Below are 18,929 nucleotides of genomic sequence, written 5' to 3'. Positions count from 1 at the left end.
TAGAGAAATTGAGACATTGATGGGCTGTTGGAGGAGTTGTGAAATGAATCAACAATTCTGTAGAGCAATTTGGAACTAAACCCAAAGGCTTACAAAACCATGCTTATTTTGGTCTAGCAATGCCACTGCTAGGTCTATATTCCAGAAAAGATGAAATACAAGAAGAAAAGAACATATATGTAAAGGAATATTTATAGCAGCTCTTTTCTGGTGCAAGGAACTGGGGGATGCCAAGCAGTTGGAAAATGGCTGAACAAATTATGGTATGTGATTGAGATGAAATGCTGTTCTGTTATGGGAAATGATGAGCAGATTATTCTTAATTACATGAGCAGATGCAATGGGAAATGTATTTTATGCAAAATAACAGCAATATTGCAGGATGATTAGCTATGACTGACCTACCTTTTCTCAGTAGTACTGTGATTCAAGAGAACTCTAATGGCCTTTGATAAAGAATATGATTCATCCCAAAGAAAGAGCTGATGGTGTCAGAATACATACTGAAGCATGTTTTTTTCCCCTTCTCTTCATTTTATTTTTCTTGAAGTTTCTCTTTTGGGGGGAAGAATTTACTTTTACAATAGGATTATTGTGGTAATATTTTTCCACATTTTTAACCTATATCAAATAACTTGCTTTCTCAATGATAGGGCATAAAATAAGAGGAAGAGAGCAAATTTGTAACTCAAGGTTTCAAAAGTGAATATTGAAATTTGTTTTTGCATGTAACTGGGGGAAAATTAATTTAATTAAATTTAAGAAAATAAACATTAAAAAAGAAGAGAAAAGTAGATTTTCTCAACCAAAATTCAGCACTTAGTTAAGGATCATGTCCTTAGTGTTTCTTAATTAACTGGAAGTGCAGAGAATATTAGATTTTATTGTGCTTACTATTTGTTGATTACAAAAAGCATTTGATTCAATAGATTTTTTGTATATTCTTTTACAGTAAGGAATCTAAAAATCATTCAATATTATAGTAGAAATAACTGTTCACACTGATGCTAAGTGATATGAGAGAACCAGAAAAATAGTGTAGACCTTAATGGTAACATTGCATGATGATCAGCTATGATAGAATTAGTTTTCAGTATTACCCTTCTAAAAGACTTGTGTTGGAAAATATCATTCACATTCAGGAAAAAACAAAACCAAACTAAACCCATGGGGTCTGAATTCAGACCAAAGCATACTTTTTTCACTTTTTTTTTGCAAGTCTGTGGGGTTAAGTGATTTGCCCAAGGTCAAACAGTTAGGCAATTATTAAGTGTCTGAGGTCCCATTTAAACTCGGGTCCTCCTGCCTCTAGGGTTGGCGCTCTATTCACTATGTTACCTAGCTTCACTTTTTAAAAATTGCTTTTATTTTTTTCCTTTCTCATGATCTTTTGTTCTGATTATTTTTTCACAATATGAAATATGGAAATACATTCAATATGACTGCATATGTATAACCTATAACAGATTATTTGTTGTCATATGGAAGAGGGAAAGAAGGAAAGGAAGTAGAAAAATGTGGAACTCAAAATTTTACAGAAAAAGAATGTTGAAAACTCTTTTACATGATTGGAAAAAATAAAAAGAAAAAAGAAACTAACAAGTCCATCATAGCTGATCATCATCCCATGTCATTGCTGGTGTGCATGCATAATGTTCTTTTCATTCTGTTCATTTCACTCAGCACCAATTTCTATAAGTCTTTCCAGGCTTTTCTGAAGTACCATCCCTCATGATTTTTTTTTTCTTTTTGTAAGGCAATGGGGTTAAGTGACTTGCCCAAGGTCACACAGTTAGATAATTAGTAAGTGTCTGATGTCAGATTTGAACTCAGGTCCTCCTGACTCCAGCGTCAGTGCTCTAACCATTGTGCCACCTAACTGCCCCACCTCATGATTTCTTATAGAATAATAGTATTCCATCACATTCACATACTACAATTTGTTCAGTCATTTCTCAATTTGATGGCATCCCCTCAGTTTTCCAATTTTTTACCACTACTAAAAGAGCTGCTATGAATATTTTTGTCATGTGGGATTTTTACCCTTTTTCATGATCTCTTCAGGATACAGATCTAAAAGCAGTATTGAATGGCAATTCATCTTAACCACATACCACAGTTTGTTCAGCCATTCCCCAACTAATGGACATTCCCTCAATTTCCAGCTCCTTGCCACAAGAAAAGAGCTGCAATAAATAGCCTTATACATAGAGGTTCATTTCCTTCCTGTTTTTCATCTCTTCTGGAATATAGACCTGGTAGCAGCATTGCTAGGTCAAAGGGTAGGCAATAGTTTTATAACCCTTTGGGCATAGTTCCAAATTGCTCTACAGAACGGCTGAATCATTTCACAACTCCTCCAACAGTGCATTAAGACTCATTTTTCCTGCAGCCACTCCATTTGTCATTTTCTCTTTCTGTACTATTAGTCAGCCCAATAGGTATAAGGTAGTATCTCAGAATTGTTCCAAAATACATTTCTACTGTCAATAATGAGGTAGGGCCTTTGTTTTAAAAATTTAAATGAATAATATCTATAACCTCATCTGAAAACTTTGATCATTTATCAATTGGGGAATGATTCTTCTCTTTTATAATTTTTAACTCAGTTCTCTATGCTTGAAAAATGAGGTCTTTATTAGAGAAATTTGTTTCAATATTTTTTCACCAGAGTTGCTATTGTTAATTGTATTTCCCTTCATCCTATTTCCCCCCACTCCAAATTTACTCTATTTTTCTCCTTTCACCATTCCCTCCTCAAAAGTATTTTATATCTGAATACCGCCCCCTCCCATAATCTTCCCTCCCTTCTATCACCTAACTTTTGTTTTTCCTATTCCTTTCCTCTTCTACTTTCCTCTTAGGGTAAAATAGATTTCTATACCCAATTGAACATGGATGTTATTCCCTCTCTGAACCAATTCCAATGAGAGTAAGAATCACTCACACTCCCTCACCTCCCCCCCCCCCCTTCTACTCTACTGCAAAAGCTTTTTCTTGCCTCTTTTATGTGAAATAACCTAACGTAATCTACTTCCCCCTATCCTTTTCTCCAGGAGATTATTCTCTCATCCATTAACTATATCTTTGTAAATATATAATTCCTTTAAATTCAACTCCCACTAGCATCTTGTCAATAAATGCTCCTTCTAACTGCCCTAATAAATGATAAAGTTCATTTGAGTTTTCACTATCATCTTTCCATGCAGGAATATAAATAGTTCTACATCATTAAGTCTCCTATGATTTGCCTTTTCTGTTTACCCTTTTATGCTTCCTTTGAGTCTTGTCTTTGAAGAATATATTTTCTGTTCAGTTCTAACCTCTATATCAGCAAAGTTTGAAAGTCCTCTATTTCATTGAATGTCTATATTTTCCCTTTAATCTAAGCTCTTTTGCCTAGCAGAATATCATATTCAAAGTAATACAATAACTTAATGTAGAAGCTGCTAAATCTTGTGTTAATCATGACTGTGGTTTCATGATAATTGAATTGTTTCTTTCTGACTGCTTACAATATTTCCTCCTTGACTTGAGAACTCTGAAATTTGACTATAATATTCCTGACAAATTATATTTTGGGATCTCTTTTAGGGGGTAATCAGTGGATCCTTTCCATTTTTATTTTATACTCTTCTTCTAGAATATCAGGGCATTTTTTCATAATAATTTCTTGAAAAATGATATCTGGGCTCTTTTTTGGTCATGGCTTTCAGATAGTCCAATAATTTTTAAGTTACGTCACCTGGATCTATTTTCCAGGTCAATTATTTGTCCAGTGAGATATTTCACATTTTCTTCTAGTTTTTCATACATTTGGTTTTGTTTTATTGTTTCTAAATTTCTCACAAAATCATCAGCTTCCTTAACGAATTATTTTAGCATCAGTACTGGACTCAAGTTCAAATTCAGCCTCTTGGGCAAGGCATTTGTAAGGCACTGCCTTACAAAAAAAATGATTTTCTTCAGTGTATTTTTGCATTTTGCCACCTCTACTTTTTTAAGAAATTCTTCTCCTCGCTGGCTTTTTGAACCTCTTTTTCCATATGGCCCAGTTTGGTTTTTAAGATGTTATTTTCTTTGATTTTTTTTTTGTATCTCCTTCACCAAGCTACTGAATTGGGTGTCATGATTTTCCCATATCCCTCTCATTTCTCTTGCAAATTTTTCAGCTACCTCCCTTACTTGCTTTTCAAAGTCCTTTTTGAGCTTTACGAACACCTGAGCCTAATTCATATTTTTCTCAGATGCAGAAGCTTTGACTTAGTTATCTACTTCTGAGTGTGTGTTTTGACCTTCCTATAATCATAGTAACTAACCTTCTATGATCAGATTTTTTTTCTCCTAAGCATGCTCATTTTCTCAGTCATGCCTTGATTTTAACTCTTTGTTAAGGTGGGGCTCTGCTTCTAGGGTAGAGGACACAGTGTTCCAAGCTTTTGAAGGGTTTTGCAGCTGTTTTCTGAGATATTTCTAGGGACCTGCAAGTTTTAAATTCTTCTAATGAAAAGGTATGACTACTTTCCTGACCTATATATGCTCTGGTCTGTGGGTGAACACAAGTACTCCTTTCTGCCCTGGACCTGGGAAGAGAGCCCCTGCCCCACTATAACAATAAGCTCTGTTGTGCTTCTCTTCCTCTTCCTGGGACTGGAGCTCTAGGCATATCTGAATATAAGCAAAGCAATAGAGTCCTGCCTCAAGGATAGAAAAGAGACCACTGTAATCTCCTTCTGGCCTTTTAATCTGTAGGCTAAGAATTCCAGAAGCAGCTGCTGATGCTATTGAAATGGTTCCGAAGAACTGACCTGTGTTTTTGTGTGTGTGTGTGAGGGCTGTCAAGACCTTTTCAGAGCTGTTTTCTAGCTTTGAGGTCCCTGAGCCACCTGAATCTGAACTGTGACTCCAAGAAGCCCCACAACTCCACCCCAGAAAACCATGTGAGCAGGCAGTTTAAACAAGGTTGAGGGTAACCAAGGGACTCTCAAACTCATCAGTGGGTTGTGGGGGTGTCTACCCCAAGCATGTGAAGTCTTCCATGGTGGAATGAGCAGATAAGAACACTACATTCCAATGATTTGCCTTTTCCAATAGCCATGATAGCAGGTAAAGCAGGTGCTATAGAATACTTAGAGTTTGGTTAGACATCACAGATGCCAAGGTCATCCACTGCATCTAGAATCATCACCAGTTGTCTTGACTCTGTCTTGCCATCCTGGATCATGATGACTTTGGAAGGAAGACTGAGATGGATGAGTTTGTACAACTACTTAAATCCAATTTACACACACATATAAAAAAACACCACACATACTGTACCACTCCTCAAAGTCCTGTAGCAACAGGCTAGTGGTGAAACAGCAGATACAGATACACTAGGAGCTGTAGTAACAACCCTGACACAGGTGGCTAGGCCATAAGGTTGTTTTCACACTGAAAGCAACAGTGAGATTCGGCAACCCCCTGGGAGACCAAGCAGTCCTTTTAAGGATCACGCTGCATACCTCCTATTGTGAGGAAGGGTCTTGAAAGGTGCCCCCAAAATTGTCTGATTACTCAACCCTGGCCTGATTAATGTGTCAGGTGGGGATCCCACAAGTCAATAAAGACACAAAAAAATCTACAAAAATTTCTTCAAAGAAGATTTCACTCACCATCGTTGCATGGAACATGTGCACATTCATAGACAACACAAAATCCAATAAACCTGAAAGAAAAGCAGGTCTTGTTGCATGAGAACTCAGGAGGTATCATATCCAAATAGTAACACCGAGTGAAACAAGGTTGGCAAACAAAGGGCAGCTTATTAAAGTTGGAACTTATTTGGGTAAGAACACTGATAAGCATCAAGACTGGTTGGATGAAAATAATGGAGAAATTCAGAACTGCTAAATGAAAAAATAACAATTTCATAGGGTTTACCAGCAGTATACTTCATCAATTTCTAAGGCAGTTCTTAATTCCATCAAAACTTAAGAATTTAAGAGAAATGCAGGTCTCTTGACTTGGTTAAGAAGGCAGAAGAAATTCAGTTTTATTCAGATAGTAATAAACAAAGTGCTTTTATGATACCCTGAAGGCTATTTATGAGTCAGTGACAATAGTGCATCTCAGCTGAACAGTGCTGATGGATCCACATTGATCGACAATGGGACATGATCCTAGAGAGATGGGCTGAACATCTCAATAGGATTCTTAACAGACCATCATCAATCAACACAGAAGCTATTGACCATTTACCCAAAGTTGAGATTAATTAGTCCCTAGCTGAAGTTCCAACTTCAAGAAAAACAAGTTTTGAACACCATTAGGCTCATTCAAGTGGCAAAACACTTGGTGCTGATTCTATTCCAGGTGAGATCTATAAGGTGGGGGGGTCCATTGCTAACCCAGAAGCTGATTAAAATTTTCCAGGTTATGTGGCATGAAGAGGTTATCCCCCAAGAATTCAAAAATATTTCCATTGGGAGCAGCTAGGTGGCTCAGTAAATAGAACACTGGCCCTGGAGTCAGGAGGTGCTGAGTTCAAATCTGCATCAGATACTTAATAATTACCTAGCTGTGTCACCTTGAGCAGGTCACTTAACCTCACTGCTTTGCAAAAACAAAACAAAAATTAACTTCATTGTCCAGCACTATAAAGGTTAAGGGAATAGATTGTCCTGTGATAATCATAGGAGTATTTATCTTTTAGTCTTTGCTGGTAAGATTCTTGCCAGAGTTCTTCTCAATACACTGATCCTTCACCTGGAAGATGGTTACCTCCCTGAGAGTCAGTGTGGTTTCAGAAAGGGTCAAGGAACAGTTGATATGGTGCTTGCTGATCGACAACTCCAGGAAAAATGTCAGGAACAGAAAAGAGTTCTGTATATAACATTTATAGATTTGACCAAGGTCTTTGACATCATCAGTTGTATGGGTTTATGGAAATTTTCATGATGGCATGCATGCCTAGATTCTGGATAGTGGATAAAGCTCTGGAGATTTCCTGGTCACCAATGGAGTGAAACAAGGATGTATCCTTACTCCCTTGATTTTTAGCATGATGTTTTCTGCCATGTTATCAAATGCTGTTACTAAGGATAGACATGGCATCAAGGTTAGCTACTGCACTGATGGTAAATTCTTCAACTTGAAAAGGTTATAAACCAAGACAAAGTGGAGGGAGTGTTGATGCATAATCTTCTTTTTGCAGTTGATTGTGCCTCAATGCAGTCTCTGAAGTTGAGATGCATCAGAGTATGGGTCAATTCTCTGCTGCTTCTGCCAATTTTGATCTAACAATTAACATCAAGAAAACATAGGTGCTCCATCAGCCAACACCACACCATTCATATGTGGAATCAATGATTACAGCAAATGGAGAAGTCTTGAATACTGTAGACAAGTTCACTTGCCATGCAGTGACCTTTCCAGGGAGAAAGACAATGACAATAAGGTTGACACCTTAAAGAAAGTGTAGGAGAGAAGAGGTTTTAGACTAATTACCAAAATGAAGGTCAACAGAGCTGTAATGCTGACCTCATTGCCATGTCTATGCAACCTGGACAGTCTACCAGCACCATGTCAAGAAACTAAATTGCTTCTATTTAAGTTGTCTTAGGAAGATTCTAAAGATCACCTTACAGGAGAAGATACCAGTCACTGAGGTCCTTTATAGAATTAAACTGTTTAGCATTTCAACATTACTACACAGAGTACAACTATTAGTGGCTGGGTATGTTGTTATAATGCCAGAAGTATGTTTGCCAGGGATGGCTAGGTGGTGCAGTGGATAAAGCACCAGCCCTGGAGTCAGGAGTACCTGGGTTCAAATCCAGTCTCAGACACTTAATAAATACCTAGTTGTGTGGCCTTGGGCAAGCCACTTAAACCCATTTGCCTTGCAAAAAAAAAGAAGTATGCTTGCCAAAAAGTCTATTTTATGGAGAACTCACACAGGTCAAGCACTCACAAGGGGGTCAGAAGAAGCAATACTGAGACACCCTAAAGGTCTCATTGAAGAAATTTAGAATTGATGAAAGACACTGACACAGGGCCACCCAGCATGGTGTGCCCTCATCAGTGAGGTGCTGCACTCTATGAGGAAGACAGATTTGAAGCAGCTCAAGGAAACATGACAACATGGAAGTTTAGTATGCACTCCAGTTGTTCACATGGACTATTTGTCTGATCTCTGGTAGAATATTCAAATCTCATATTGGTCTGATCAGCCACAGTCAGATACACTGTAATTTATCTCAAACAAAGTGATTTCCTTTTGATTTTCTTTGATAATGAAGGACAAGAACCAACCAGCCTGGCTTCCTCTTCCTGAATGGCTGAAGTTGATTTGCTCTGGTAACTCAAGCTCTTCTGTCCTCCTCTCTCACCCTGGTGCAGTATGCCCTTCCTGCTGATCTTTAAAGCTATCTTGAGTTGGAAAATTGTTTTCCTTGGTCTTTTTGTATGTTCTGTCACTCTAGAATTTGTTTAGAGTCATTATTTAAAGTTATTTGAAGTGGTTTAGGAAGAGTTGGAGTGAGACCCTGTCTTTACTCTGCCATCTTGGCTCTGTCTCACCCTTTTTTCTTAATTATACACATTAAAATTATAGGCTTTAAATCTCTAAAAAGACACTTGTTCCTCCTTCCCCTATTAGAATGTTAGTGTTTTATAATTATATTGCATCATTAAGTTGCCCAAATTAATTTACACTTCTAAGTCTTTCTTGACTCTTGTGATTGCATTTCAAAATACACTACTCAGTTCTGGTCTTTTCATCAGGAATGCATGAAAGTCAATTATTTCACCAAAAGTTCATTCTATTCCTTATAGAATCCCTCCCCCACTCCACATACACACACACACACACACACACACACACACACACACACACACACACACATACATCTGTTATTCATTATTGCTAGCACATATCTTTTGCCTTTTAAAATCTTGTTTTCTGCAATCTCTTTTCTTTAATAATAGAAGAAGCTAGGTCTTCTGTGATCCTAAAAAGAGTTCATTCATACTTGAACTCTTTCCTTTTCACCAATTAAAGTATTTTCTTTGCAAGGCAAAAGTAAAGTGATTTGCCCAAGGCCACACAACTAAGTAATTATAAAATGTCTGAGGCCAAATTTGAACTCAGGGACTCCAGGACGGGTGCTCTATACACTGTGCCACCTAGCCACTCTGAAAGTATTTTTTCTTTAGCATTAAATATCTGAAATTAGGTTATGATACTTTTTCCATCTGAAATTTTATAGGAAATGATGGCTAGATTTTATGTTTTCATTTTTCCTATGGGTCTAATAAATATGAGCAGCCCTCTTTTAGAGTCCTATGAGTTTAAATGGTCTCTTTTTGACTTTTATTCTGAATTTAAGAAATTTTCTTCTTTTTTCAGTATTTTAGTTTTTTCTAATACTTTTTATTGTGAAATGGTGTCATTAACTTATGTTTGATCTATTCTCATTCTACCTCCTCATCTTTCTAATCTTCATCCTCCTCTTCATCCCCCTCTTTTCCTGCCTCCTTCTCCTCCTTTTACTCTTTTCCACCTAATCCTTGTCTTCTTCTTCTTCTTCTTCTTCTTCTTCTTCTTCTTCTTCTTCTTCTTCTTCTCCTCCTCCTCCTTCCTCCTCTTCTTTTTGCACTTAAACCAAAAGTGAATCTGGATTCATCTCTCAATGCTAAGTTTGAAGTTTTGCACACAGTAAACCTCACAAATATTGGTGCATATTTAGCAGACCTTTAAATTTGTACACCCATTCTAGAAAGAAATTTGCAAAGGTATTCAAAAAATTACTCAACTGTAAAATGTTTTCAAGCTAGTGATATGACTACTAAACCTATACATCCAAAAGACACAGAAATACTTAAAGAAATTTTACTTGTAGTGACAAAGAATGGGAAACTAAGGTGCCATTCATCAATTGTGGGAATGACTGAACAAAATGTGGTACAGGAAGCAATGAATACTACAATGCTATAATACATGAAAGAGATGTTTTTAGAGAATCCTAGCTAGACTTGAATGAATTGATGCAGACTGTAATGAAAAGAAGCAAAAAACAATAGCAACAACAATGCAAAAGTGAAAAATTCACTGATCAATACAAAGATTCACCTTGATTCCAAAATATTTATAAAAAAATGCTACCCTCCTTTTCTCAGAAGATGATATCCAGGATTCAGAATGAAATGCATATTTCAATATGATCAGCATGAGAATTTCTTTACATAATAGCATACAATCTCATGTTATTTCATTTCTTTTATGTTTCAGATCAACAGCCACATGCAACCAATGCAAAGAATGTTCTTAGACCTTAAAAGTCAGCATAAAGATGTTCATGCTAAAAATTATTTAATAGTGCCATAAGCAAGAAATAACTGCCTAATATGCTTATTTTGCCTTTGTAAAAACAAGATAAAATTTTAATTTGGATCTTTGTGTGCAAAAGGCATCACTGTAATTTTTTAAGCAATTGGGAGTATTTGAGGGGGGTAGGCATGTAAAGCTTAAGGAGACTGGAAGAATAAGTGGCAGCGGGTTATTAAGGGATTTAAAATCCAAATAGAGGGTTTTCTTTTCTTTTCTGTTGCCCAAGGCCACACAGCTAGGTAATTATTAAGCGTCTGAGGCTGCATTTGAACTCAGATCCTCCTGACTCCAGAGCCAGTACTCTATACACTATGCCACCTAGCTACCCCAAATAGAGTATTTTCAAACTGATCCTGAAGGTAATAGGGAGCCACTGGAGTTTACTGAAGTGGGGTGGATTGATATAGTCAGATGTACTTTTATGTAGATCACAAGGGGCATTCTGTCTTGTGTGGGAATTGGATTAAAGTGAGACCAAGTTGCACAAAATCATCATCCTCCACTATCTTCCTGAGTCATCAAAGTTCAGTGGCAAGACAAATGTCAAGCCAACTGGAAATGACACAGTAGATAACCTTGAAACCTCTGATACCCAAGCTTTAAGCACTACACAACACCAGGTGCATATACCTTCATGGTCATTGGAACAAATTGTTCTTATCCATCCAATCCACAGTGGAAAGTTCTTTTGTGGTAGACATCTCTCTTACCAAGATGTTTGAAACATATTTGGAAGGCCTAAATAAAACTGCCTTGTATATAGATGCAGTTGAAATTATGAAACATTAGTTAATAGTGAATAAATCACTATTTTTGAGGGTCTGTGGGAGCTGGGCTAGGGAGAATTGTGGGAATCAAGCTAGGCCTGGAGAATTTGAGTGGAAAATTAGATTCACAATTACACTACTGGGGCAGCTAGGTGGCACAGTGGATAAAGCACAAGCCCTGGAGTCAGGAGTTCCTGGGTTCAAATCCGGTCTCAGACACTTAATCATTACCTAGCTGTGTGGCCTTCGGCAAGCCACTTAACCCCATTTGCCTTGCAAAAATCTAAAAAAAAAAAATTATAGTACTATTCAATTTCACCAAGGAGAATCTTTTAAAAGGTATTTTCAATTATCTGCAACTTTATTCTGAATATTATTGTACATAGCACTTTTCTGCCATTAATACATATTTAGGAAATGTATTCGAATCATCTGGGAGTTATGGAGAGTACAGGAAGGGGATGGTTGAATCAGTGCTAGAACCAAATGCCAATATATACTGGTGCCAGTAGAAGAGGAATTAATGTTATAACAGACCTTATAAAATGTCATATGCACTCAGAGCTAGAACCTTAAAGAGCATCTATTCCAGTCTCCTCTCTACAACCTCCTTTTGAGGGTTGATACAGATCCTGTATAATCTGCAGAGTTTATAGATTCTGCTTGCACACCCTGAACCCAGAAAGAAAAATGACATGGGGTTAGTAAAGAGTTAGATTTAGAATCAGAAAACATGGATTCTAGGGTTCTAGTCCTAACTCTGTTATCTACTATACATGCAACACTGGACAAGTCCCTTCACATCCTGGGCTCAGAGTTTCATCATCTGTAAGATGGATGAGTTGTACCAACCGGTCTCTAAGGTCTCTTCTGGCTCTAAGGCTTATGATTTCATGATCCAAGTCATGGTCTCTTCCCCCAAGGATACTAACCCAGGACATAGGCAGGGTCTGCTCAGAAGGCAGCCTTCTTACCCCGGGTCACCCCCGAGAGAATGCTGATGATTGGCTGAACTGAAGCCATGATTGACTCCTGGGGGAGTTCTCAGGGAAGCTCCAGACAATTTAACCTCCACATCGGGAACACAGTTCATTCTCTCAGGTCCTGCGCATCCTGGTGAGTAACAGATCTACGATCAGTGATGTCTGGGATTGGGGGAGGGGGAAGGAAAACAGCAAGACAAGGGGGTTTTCCACTGTTGTAGCCCCAAATGTCAATGAAAAAAACCACTTTTGCATAATAGGAACTTGATGAGTATTTGATTCTTTGAATCAATTTAGCACAAAAAGCAGCAAGATTTAAGAAAGAATGGAAAGAATATTGCCCTCAGATCAGAGAACATGAGTTCGAATTCCACTTATCCTCTCTGGGCCTCAGTTTCTTCATCTTTTATATGAGGGAGTTGTACCATAGGAATCTGAGGACTTCCAACTCAAAGACTTCCAACTGATCTCATTACAGAAACTGAACCCTATGCCACCAAAACCCCTATCCATTTGAACTACCCTTGCTAACATATCCTCCCATATTATATTTTGGAGATATAGATATCAGAGCCAGTTCAGAGATCCTGCTCAAATGTTAGTACTACATAAAATCACAAACATTCCTAGCAGGAGTGGTCCTAAGGAGGCACTGAAATCTAAGCATGCCTGAACAGAAATTGTCCCTCCAGCAGACTCTGACTACCATTCTCTCCAGGCAGCCTCTGCTTGAAGATCTCTAAATGGAGAAGGGGTGAAGAAAGAGAAGGGGTTGCTTCTGGAGGAGCCCCATTTACCCATGAATTGCTCTCATTGCTAGGAGACTTTTCCTTACCTGTGGGTCAACATCTCCCCCCCTGCAATGTTCCCTAAGTAGTCCTCATTGTGGGACAAACTAGGAGGCAGCATAGAAGTAGGGATAATAAGAGAAATGGAAGAGGATCCTAGCTGCTTTCCCAGCTGCTAAAGTCCAGAGTGTCCACCAGTTTGATGACCAGCTCTGACCTCCCTGGGCACCTATCCCCTATTTTTTAGTGTGTCCTGAGCCTGATGTTTCAGGAAAATCCACCCTCTTCTTCTCTCTGGTCCTGTGCCTGATAGGGGACACAAAGACTCATATCCCCATGCTGCATTCTGATGGGCAGAGCTGTGGAAGCCTGAGGTTTGCATTAGGATTCACACTGAGGTCCAACTAAACACACCCCAATTACTTCCCATGGAATCTCTTAGGCTTAGATCTGTCTGCAAAAATATGGCTAGGTCTGTGGGTGCCTTTGCCTTTTCATTGGCTTCTATATTGGTCTCATTCTATGTTGATATCTCCATGTATGTATGTAACTTTGTGTGTGCCAGTGGGGTGGTGAGAATATGTATGTCTCTGATTGGACATTGGTCTCTGTGTCCAACTGTGTTATCTGTGTATCTGCTGGAGATGTGACTCTACTGATAGAGTGTGGTCATGTGTGTGTATCTAAACATCTCTGTTGGTAAGATGTAAAATAGGCTAGGGAGGGCCCAGTCTACAAATTCAGACCAAAAGCAGATTCCTTGCTGGGAATTAAAGCATTGAAACTCCTTGTATGCTACACGTACTTACCTATGGGATTCTGAATTCACTTACTTTCTTGGGGCCTCAGTTTTCTTGTCTATAAAATTAAGGGGAAGGGTGATAAGATGATCTTCCCAGTCTTGATCTGGGATCCTGTGTGCTTACTGTGTGCAGCTTTAGCTCTCTGATCCTCTACAGTTTTCTTTTCTGAATTCAAGGGAACTATTGCACAATTATCCTGATTGTACTCTAAGCTATTTGGTTTAAACTGGACATTGATTTTTTCACTTGCTTCTCAGAGAAGAAAGCAAAGGTCACAAAAATTGAATCCTCTTCACAAAACATGAAAACATAAAAGGAAAAGGTCACTTTTGGTAGACCAAGGGATAAAGGGAGGAAAGGTCCATCTGTCAACAAACATATATTAAGCCCAATGATCAGCAAAATCTAGGTCCTTCGCCTTTCAAGAATTCACAGCCTAGTAGGGAGATAAAATGCAAATAACTTTATACAGGGCAAAAGGAGGGTCATCTCAAATGCTGGGAGGGTTGAGAAGGGAAAGAAGCAGGGAATGATGGAAGATGAGTCGACAAGCAAATGTGTCCTACATACAGTGGAATTGGAACTGAATCTGAAGGGGAGTCATCAAAAGCATGAAGCAGAGGATAGAGCATTGTAAGCATGAGACCACCTGTTAAAAGGCACGTTGTTAATAAATGGAGTGTAACATTAGCAAAACAGAAAGACCAGTGTCACTAGACTACAGAGTGTGTGGAGAGGAAGAAATTTTAAAAAGAAAGGAAGGGGACAAGTTATGAAGAGTCATAAATGCCACAGAACTTAATATTTGATTCTAGAAGTTTTTGTTAGGTCATTTTCTGTCATGTCCTACTCTTTCTGTCACCATTTGGGCTCATTTTACATGTGAGGAAATGGAGGCCAAAAGGGTTAAGTAACTGCCCAGTCTAAGGCATATTTGAATTCAGTTCTTCCTGATTCTAGACGTGGCGCTCTAACCACTGTATCACCTACTTGTCAACAATAAAAAAAAAACCACTGAGTTTATTGAATAGTGGGGTGACATGGGCAGGTCTGAGTTTTAGAAAGATTGCTTTGGCAGCAGAGTGAAGCATGATGTGGAATAGAGAGGAATGAAGCAGGGAGAATAATTAAAAAATGATTGCCTTTTGGTACATGTTTTGGAGTAAAATTGTGTGAGTTGAGAGATGGAAAATGTACAACTGAGAAATGTAGTAAAGGTAAGAACAAGATTTGACAAGTTCTAGGATATTATGCCGCTGAAGTTGGAAATCTCAAACTAAAAGGATGATGGTGCCCTTGACAGTAACTGGAAGAACAAAGCTCAGAAGAAAGATCAGAGGAGGACTTTCATGTCACATGGCCAAGAAGATGAAGGTCTAAACCTTTTTTTGTGATCCCCAAGACCTCTCACACTTCTCCAAAACAGAAACTGTTAGCAAATAAAAAGCAACTTCAACTCTCTTCATGATCTATAACACCCAGAACCCAAAGGAAGGTAAAAATAAAGACAATAGGAAATCTGGAGAAAGGAAAGATTTAGGGTGAAAGATAATGAGTTCTGTTTTGGAAGTGTTGAGTTTGAGCTGCCTATAGGACATTCAGTTGTAGAGGCAGTAGGTGATGCAACACTGGAATTGAGGAAATAGATCAGGGCTAGAGATCAGAACATATCAAGTGCTCAGACACCAACAGAAAACTTACCAGAATCATATGGTTTGGATTAGAGCTTTAAATAATAAGGGACTTTAATTTAAAAAAAGGCATCATGAGGGGTGGCTAGGTGGAGTAGTGGATAAAGCACCTGCCTTGAAGTCAGGAGTACCTGTAATCTGGTCTCAGACACTTAAAAATTACCTAGCTGTGTGGCCTTGGGCAAGCCACTTAACCCCATTTGCCTTGCAAAAAAAAAAAAAAAAAAAAAGAAAGGCATCATGTGTTCCAACCCCTTCATTGTATACATGAAGAATAGAGATCCAGATAATTGAATCAACTTGTCCAAAGCCACACAGGCAAGTGGAAAGGCCAGAATTTGAAACTATATAGCCTTCTTAAGAGTGACTCTAGGACGGCTTCACACAGAAAATAGAAAAACTTAAAAATATCTTCTAAAAGTAAAAAAAGAGAAAAAATGCAAAGAACAAGATCTGAGTTGAAAATTCCAAGATAGATAAATATTCATTCATTTCTTCTGTTTCACTAATATCATCTGGGGCTGAATTAAAAGGAATATATTGTCTAGAATGGACACTATCTCCTGCTATGGTGAGAACACACCTGGAATACTATGTTCAATTCTGGACACTACATTTTAGGAATGGCATTGAGGATGTGGGGAGAATCCAAAGGAAAAGAAAGAGCATTGTGAAAAGTATTAAAGTTCTATCCTAAAAGATTCAGTGAAAGGAAGTATACATGTTAGGTTGAATTGAAAAAAGAAAGAATATTGTAGAAGGGATTTCTATTAAGGAATGGATTAGGCCAGTGGTTTCTGAGGCTCCATCTCACTTTGACTATGTATCCTCCTTAAATGGAGTTTGGTGTAAAATGGTGGATAGAGTCATGGAATTGTGTTTGTGAGATCCAGATTCAAATCCATCAGACAATTACTAGCTAGGGGTCATGGGACCATAGGGACCTTTGTCCTCACTATATCTAGGTTTCTTGGGTACAAAATCTGAGATAAATTAAACTATCTATCTCATAGGAATGTTGCAAGAAAAGCACTAAGAAAACCATAAAATATTATATAAATACAAGTTTTCATTATTATTATTATTATTGTTATTATTATTATTATTATTATTATTATTTGATCCATCCCCTTCTCTCTTTATGCATCCTTCTCCAGATCATCTCCCTTCTGAACTATTACAATAGTTTCCTAACTTGTCTTCCTACTGTAAGTTGCTCCTCTCTTCCATCCATTCTACACAAGCTAAAAAAGTTATTTTCCTAAAAAATGTCTGATTTTATTATTTTTCATCTGGAAAAAATTTGATGGCTTCCTTTCTCAAAGGCCAAATCTGGCACTTGGAAACCTTCACAATTTTAATTTGGCATTTTGAAACCTTCACAATCTTAATATATTTTCAGGCTTATTATACATTTCTCCCCTGCACATATGCTATGATCCCCACTGGCTTTCTTGCTATTCTTCTCATTTGACATTTCATCATTTATATATTGTCATTTCATAAGCTATCTCGCATGCCTAGAATACAGTCCCTCCTCCCTTCTGCCTCTGCAGTGCCTGGCTTCTTTCAAAAGCTCAGATAGTGTCTCTTACTAAATAAGGTCTTTCCTGATTTTCTTATCTGCTAACACCTCCATTCAAAAATTATCTTCTATTGACTTTGAATATATTTTGAACTTATTTGTTTGTGTAAATGTTGCCTTTCTCAATGGACTCTAAGTTCCTTGAGGACTGGGATTATTTCATTTCTATCTTTATACCCATAGTACCAAAACCAGTGCCTGGCACCTAGTGTTGATTCATTAATTGATTTGTACCTGTTTGAAATATAGATTTGCAAATGGAGAGACAACAGTCATTTTTTAAAGATCTCTCTTATTAAATTTTGTGCAATAACATTTGAGTTTTTGGGGAGCTGCTAAGTGGCCCAGTAGATAGAGCACCGGCCCTGGAGTCAGGAGTACCTGAGATCTGGCCTCAGATACTTAATAATTACTTAGCTGTGTGGCCTTGGGCAAGTCACCCATTGCCTTGCAAAAACCTAATAATAATAATAATAATAATAATAATAATAATATTTTAGTTTCTTGTAATAACCTTCAGGAATATCACATAAAAAGATGTGGGACCTCTGTCTCTTCCCTTATTCCAGAGCTTTCAGACCAGTCCTAGCAAGGATGTCAAGGTGGAATGTGACCTTCAACATCTCTTACACCAACTTCTTCTTATTGGGCTTCCCAGGACTGAAGGAATCACGGACCCTTTTGGTCCTCCCATTTTTTTTTCTCTATATGGTGATCCTCTCAGCCAATGGCCTAATTGTCTATGTTGTGACCACCCAGAGGAGCCTGCACCAACCCATGTATGCACTCATTAGTCTACTCCTGGCTGTCAACATCTGCACTGCCACTACTGTGGTCCCTGCCATGCTCTTCAGTTTCTTCACGAATTTCAATCATATATCTTTGACTCATTGCCTTTTCCAGATGTTTTTTATCTACTTTCTATTAGCTTTTGACTGTAACATCCTTCTAGTCATGGCTCTAGACCGCTATGTTGCCATCTGTTATCCTCTGCGCTATCCAGAGATCATGACAGGCCAACTTTTAGTAGGACTAGTAGGAGTGGCTGTCACCGGGAGTGCAGGCATCGTGGTCCCTGTAATAGTTCTGGCCTCAAAAGTTCAATTTTGCCGTTCCAATGTGATCCAACACTTCACTTGTGAGCACATGGCCTTGATGAAGCTATCTTGTGGAGACATCTCACTGAATAAGACTGTAGGACTTGCCCTCCGTGTCTTCAATAGGGTCCTGGACCTGCTTCTCCTAACAACCTCCTACACACGCATCACCCATGCTGCCTTCAGGATCTCCTCAGGAGGTGCCCGCTCAAAGGCTCTTCATACATGTGGATCTCACCTGCTTGTCATCATCACTGTGTATGGCTCTACTTTGTCTTCTTCAATTGTTTATCGTGTGGCCCGAACTGCCTCCCAGGATGTACACAACTTACTCAGCGCCTTCTATCTGCTGCTCCCCTGCCTTGTCAACCCTGTCATCTATGGGGCCAGAACCAAGGAGATCCGGCAACACTTAGGAAAGTTGTTCCAGAGGGCAGAGTCATAAACCATTGCCCCCAACAAAAAGAAGGACCTTCTGATGTGATTGCCATTGGGATCAATGAGGAGGAATTAGAGTGGAGAAAGTTCTCACAAAAGATTCATGTTGAGTTTTCTACTTAGGTCTGGGAGAAAAGTAGAAATGAATAACAGTGATTACAACTGAAGTTTACTCAAAAGATAACAAGGCTATGCTTAGGTCATCAACTCTTATTGTACAATCACATTCACAGAAACCCAGAGCTGGAAGGTATGCCAGAAATCATTCCATCCCAGTTCTCTTTCTTCTTGCCCTCTCTACAACATCCCCAACAAGGGGTATATGGTTTCCGCCTGAGCCCCACTCATGCAGAAGAGGTGGTTCACTTCAATTTTGTACAACTTCAACTTCTGGGAAGTTTTTCC

General features: G+C 38.4%; 1 protein-coding gene across 1 annotated transcript; it reads left to right on the top strand.

Moving 5' to 3' along the window:
- The first annotated feature begins 14,242 nt into the window (after window positions 1-14,242).
- Window positions 14,243-18,531, top strand: LOC141507451 (olfactory receptor 52K1-like). Its single transcript, XM_074215106.1, has 2 exons — window positions 14,243-14,268; window positions 17,604-18,531. Exons 1-2 carry the CDS (start codon window positions 14,243-14,245, stop codon window positions 18,529-18,531), a joined length of 954 nt encoding a protein of 317 aa, XP_074071207.1.
- The last annotated feature ends 398 nt before the right edge of the window (window positions 18,532-18,929 follow it).

The sequence above is a fragment of the Macrotis lagotis genome, chromosome 1 (genome assembly GCF_037893015.1).
Source record: "Macrotis lagotis isolate mMagLag1 chromosome 1, bilby.v1.9.chrom.fasta, whole genome shotgun sequence".
Classification (NCBI taxonomy): Eukaryota; Metazoa; Chordata; class Mammalia; order Peramelemorphia; family Peramelidae; genus Macrotis; species Macrotis lagotis.
Note: the sequence above shows the minus strand (reverse complement) of the source record. Positions and strands in the feature narration are given on the sequence as shown.

Coding starts and splice junctions, on each gene's coding strand:
- LOC141507451 (XM_074215106.1), top strand. CDS start 14,243: ATGATGGAAGATGAGTCGACAAGCAA. Junction 14,269..17,603: donor GAAGATGAGTCGACAAGCAA/ATGTGTCCTACA, acceptor GTGGAATGTGAC/CTTCAACATCTCTTACACCA.